The sequence below is a fragment of the Eucalyptus grandis genome, chromosome 6 (assembly GCF_016545825.1).
Source record: "Eucalyptus grandis isolate ANBG69807.140 chromosome 6, ASM1654582v1, whole genome shotgun sequence".
NCBI lineage: Eukaryota > Viridiplantae > Streptophyta > Magnoliopsida > Myrtales > Myrtaceae > Eucalyptus > Eucalyptus grandis.
In genome coordinates, this window is record NC_052617.1 from 7,455,084 (window position 1) to 7,459,958 (window position 4,875).

The following is a 4,875-nucleotide window of genomic DNA, read 5'->3' on the forward strand; positions in this document are numbered from 1 at the left end:
GTTCGTTTCCTGTGATTTAGCTGTAATTCTTTCTTTTCTCTTTTTTGAAGGTGGTCTAGAAGCTGGGTATATATATCGTGTCAGAGTGTGTCCAGTTGCTAGTAAGTCATGCTGATATTTATTGCTTTCATCCATCAAAAGCCCATATTGCAGAGTTGTTTCATATATTAATACAGCCAAAAAGGTTTCTTTATTACTTTTTTCCCCGTCACTGAAGACAGTGTCAGTATGTGTTTCTTTAATCTCTGTGTCAGGTTGGATTAAGATGATGTCCTTTTCCCAGATAAAGCTATGAGGGAGAGACCGAGACAGAGAGAGTGAAACATGGAGTTCTTGGAGATGCTCCTCCTCTTCCTTTGTCTCCTGATTCTGAAAAGAAATGATATGGTACGTTTTATGGATCTGTATTCCCTTTCTGCTACTCATTCGCACCAACCTCACGACTTATTTTTGCTGAATGTTTCTCTGCAGTGGCTTCTTGTGATTGCTTATTGAAATGGCTAAACACGCTTCTCTCTTTGTTAGGAATAAACTTCATGAAGACCCGTATATTTGGGATTTTCTTTTTAACTTCATCCTTTTCTGGGTTTCTCTTGAAATTCATTTTTATTAGTCCATTTAGCTTTGAAAGTGATTGTATTTGGGTTCTTTCAGGGAACAGAAAATGTTGGATTTCAAACTTTTGGGGGTGTCTGTCGAGTGTTTATTACTCTCCTCTGCTCCTTTACTTTCTCTGTGTTTCTATTCTTCTCTTGATGTCTGTATTTATCGGCGTGCTGCCTATAGTCAGAGGCACGGTGTGTGAGATTTGGGGAAAGAAGATACTATATGATTGTTTAATTGAATGTTTTGGAGAGATAGCTGTTCTTTCTATATATATGACTTAACATTCTGAATAGTACTATGTAGTTGTATCCCAGATTTGTAAAGAGCCCCATTTTGGGGTCTGCTGGTGCTCTGGCAATCTATTGTGTCCTTTCTAGGGTTGCATCCATACTTCAATGTTTTTATAATTTTTTCCATTTTTGGCTGGGGAATAAATGTGTCGATTACATTGGCACTGAGCTTGGCTTCAATGAAATGATCTTTTTAAGCTTTTCTGGTGTGATGAGTCTTATATTCTCATCTTTACGGGATTCTTTCATCTAGAGTGTAAAATACCCTTTTTCACTTCTGTCCAAATTTGCCAACAAATTTGGTCCATGATTAGCTAGATCTGCAACCATCTTCTTCTTGAGGCTGCGTGCTGACTTTTGATATGCTAATATTGCTTCTTTCCTTAACCTATTAGATTTTTTGGTTAAGTACTTCTCTGCTGCCATGCCATGTAGCCTGATTTTATGCACTGCATTTTATGTGAGTAATCTTTATGTACATTTAGTTTCTACTTTTCTGTAGTTTTAAAATTACCTAATATGACATGACACATTTTTTATTTCTCCGTTTGGCAGTAAATAGATATAAGGTGTCGATGCAAGATGGATTTTCAGGAGTCTACTAGGATTGTTTTCGATAGGGTCCAGAAGCTAGAGCCGGAGAATGTGAGGAAGATCATAGGCTATCTCCTCATACAAGACCAGTGCGACAAAGAGATGATCAGGTTAGCTTTGGGCCCGGACAAGTTAATTCAGGATATCATACACAAAGCTAAAACCGAACTCCAGCAGTTGGCGCTTACATCATCATCTCCCCCCATATCACCATCCATGAACCAAGTGCCGTCGGAGCATCCGATGCATTTCTTGCCTCTAAATCCCGTGGCTTTTCAGCATGTACCATCAGCCTTCGGGGTTCCATCTCCTTACTGGGGTCGACAGGTGGTAACCAAGCATCAATCAGATTATATGCCGTTGGGGTATCCAGACTCGATCTCTGAAGTCCCAAACGAGGCACGCTTCCTGGGTTTCGACGAACCAATGGAGCAACTCAACCTAGGGCTCACAGAGTTCTCGAATGAATGCTACTTTGAAGATACTGCATTAGGCAATTTTAGCGCAAGACCAAGCCATCATCATCATATGAGCATGCCTGAATTCCCAGTTAAGACTTGCCACTACTTCAACAAGGGCTATTGCAAGCACGGGAACAACTGTAGGTATTTACACGAGCAAGTTTTCTGGACGGCTTCTTCACTTCAAGGGCAAACGATGAGGACCAAGTTTTCTCATCAGGGTCACTCGAGAAGTTAGAGCTGGAAATTATCGAGATACTGAAATCGAGGAGAGGGAATCCTCTTTCAATTGCTTCTTTGCCTATGATATACTACGAGAAGTACGGCAAAGTTCTTCAGGCAGAAGGGTATCTTACTGAGAGCCAGAGACACGGTAAAGCTGGTCATAGTTTGACCAGACTTCTTTCCAGACTGGGCAGTATTTGCCTGATTGACAGGTGCATTTCTTTGTTCTGTTTACGCTGCATGCGTTGCCTAATTTCTTAGCTGTAACGGGTTTGCTAGTTGGTTAATTTTGTTCTTACGGAATATGTCTCTCTGTGCACACTCTGATGCACTTTGGGATTGAGTTGCAGACCTCATGGGCAGCATGCTGTAATTTTAGCTGAAGATGCAGCCAAGTTTATGGAATCTCGGAATGAGAAAGGCGACCCTGGTCTAGTCCACAGTAAATCACGGCAGATATATCTAACATTTCCTGCGGAGAGCTCGTTTACTGAAGAAGATGTTTCCAACTACTTCAAGTAATTTGATTTTCTACAAGACTCAAATGCTCTTTCTAAGCATAATGTCTTCACAATTTTCATGATTTTTTTTCCTCCCATGCCTTCTTGGGTAGCACTTTTGGGCCAGTTGAAGACGTGAGGATCCCCTGCCAGCACAAGCGAATGTTTGGGTTCGTAACATTTGTCAATTCAGATACCGTGCAAATGATTTTGGCAAAAGGAAATCCTCATTTTGTTTGTGGGGCTCGTGTTCTTGTAAAACCATACAAAGAAAAGTCGAAGCTCATTGACAGGTAAATAAACACAAGTTTTCTGTGTTTCGAGCACAAGGGAAGTTCATGTATGGATTTAAGCCCACTTTATATTTTGATGACCTTAATTTGGCCATTCCACATATAAACTTAACTTGATAAAAGCAAATATTCATGTGGTTGTACTTTCAACATTTGCATGTTCACCGACCTTGTTCTTATGCGTTCGTGCAGGAAATACCATGAAGGTTATGAGTCTCCATTTCATCACATGTCACATTACTCTGCCATGGATTCCAGGCTTCACTCAAGTAAGCAGTAGTAATTGTTTATCCTCCTCCTGGACCTCTGCAATGCGTATATTGGGTCTCTCCATGGAGCAGTGTTTGTAATCTAATTATTTATCCATCTCATAGTGGCAAGAGGATGTAGAGGCTCGAAATTCCTCCAGAACCAGATTATGGAAGACAATGACCAGGTTCTTGAATTTGAAAGGATGCGGCTGGCCAAGTTGCAATTAGCAAGTAAAACTCCAGGGAATCAGGCTTACATCGTCGACTCGATGGATAGGTTTAAAATCTCAGAAGGTGACAATTAGACTAAATTCCTTTTCTGTGTTATTATGTTTCTCTTCTATTCATGGCTCGTGTTCTTGTAGATCGGTTGGACATTTCATCAACAGAGTGTCTCCATTATTTGATGGATGTTCTGAATAATGGCTCCATAGTAGGCGACAAAAGTAGGCCTTCAGAAACCAATTACGATTACGATCAGGACAGGTACACTTCGAATCCACGATCCTGGTCTTATCACAAAACCACTCAATACGCATCTAAGTCCCCGTCACTGTGGATTAATCAAGGTGCAGTCACCATTGTGATCAAATCATCACCGTTTATTCTTTTTTTCTGGTTCATGGTCTTCTTTTCATGGTGTTGATTCATTTGCAGTCAAGGACTTCATCTCCCGGAGAGCCCGTTCGCCGCTCATATTGCAAATAGCATCTCGACACTGATTTAGGATTCATCCTGCATCTGGACAGGACAAGCCATAGGATACGGATTAGACGCACATGAACGATTCTCTTGTACATAGCCTCGTAGTTTACTGGCTCATGGAGTACATAGGAAGCAACGAAAACATTAGCCCTGTTCTTGGGTTGAAGCAGCAGCAGGGAATACATAGAAGTACTATACCGAAGGTTGAGGAAGTTTTTCTTTTTCTTCAGTCTGTTCACTGAGAATAAGTGTTTATGTCGCCGTAAGAGACAATACAAAGGTTTTTTTTTTTTTTTTTTTTTTTTTTTTTTGTGGAAAAAGAATGAATGTTGAGTAAAATTTGTCATCATTGACAAATAACAAGAAATTTGACGAATTATGCACCTTATTATTATAGTAGTTTATATAAATTTAACAGCCTACTCTAAAACTTTTTTATTTAAGTGTTTTGTTTTATAATTATGTTATAGTCCGTCTTTTTTTACATTTAGTAAGTGGCTATCCTTCAGCGGTCAAAAATAAAGTACTGGCAACTAGTTTGCTAGTTGTTATTGCCCTTTTAATAGGTATTTTTCCCCAATTTATCTACTTCTATTCATTTGTAAACGCGGTGATATTGGTATCTGAAGTTCACTACTTATAGAAAGATTTTATACGTAGTCACTGTTAGACAGCACCATGTGAAACAATACAACTATTATCTCTAAAAGGATGAGAAAAACAAAGTGGATAGCATATTGAAAGATGAACTCGTTTTAATCGAAAGTTTTGACTCAAAACTAAACTTCCTACACGAGTGCCTTTATCTTACTTCAATAAAAATGAAATAGCATGGGAGTTTTGGCCATTTGCAGGACATATAGGAGAGGATTTTTGTTAGGCCCATTATCGGTATAAAGAATTTTTTACACATTGCCTTTTGAAGGGCGGAAACATTTGCTTGCAGATAG

General features: G+C 39.4%; 1 protein-coding gene across 1 annotated transcript; it reads left to right on the forward strand.

Moving 5' to 3' along the window:
- Positions 1-205: 205 nt before the first annotated feature.
- On the forward strand, positions 206-4,329 carry LOC104448153 (zinc finger CCCH domain-containing protein 18). Its single transcript, XM_010061937.3, is given in 9 exon segments — positions 206-387; positions 1,452-2,130; positions 2,133-2,388; positions 2,527-2,694; positions 2,790-2,969; positions 3,162-3,238; positions 3,344-3,514; positions 3,586-3,706; positions 3,878-4,329. Coding segments are annotated over 8 exon segments (1,695 nt in total). The 5' UTR covers positions 206-387; positions 1,452-1,478; the 3' UTR covers positions 3,948-4,329.
- Positions 4,330-4,875: the final 546 nt, after the last annotated feature.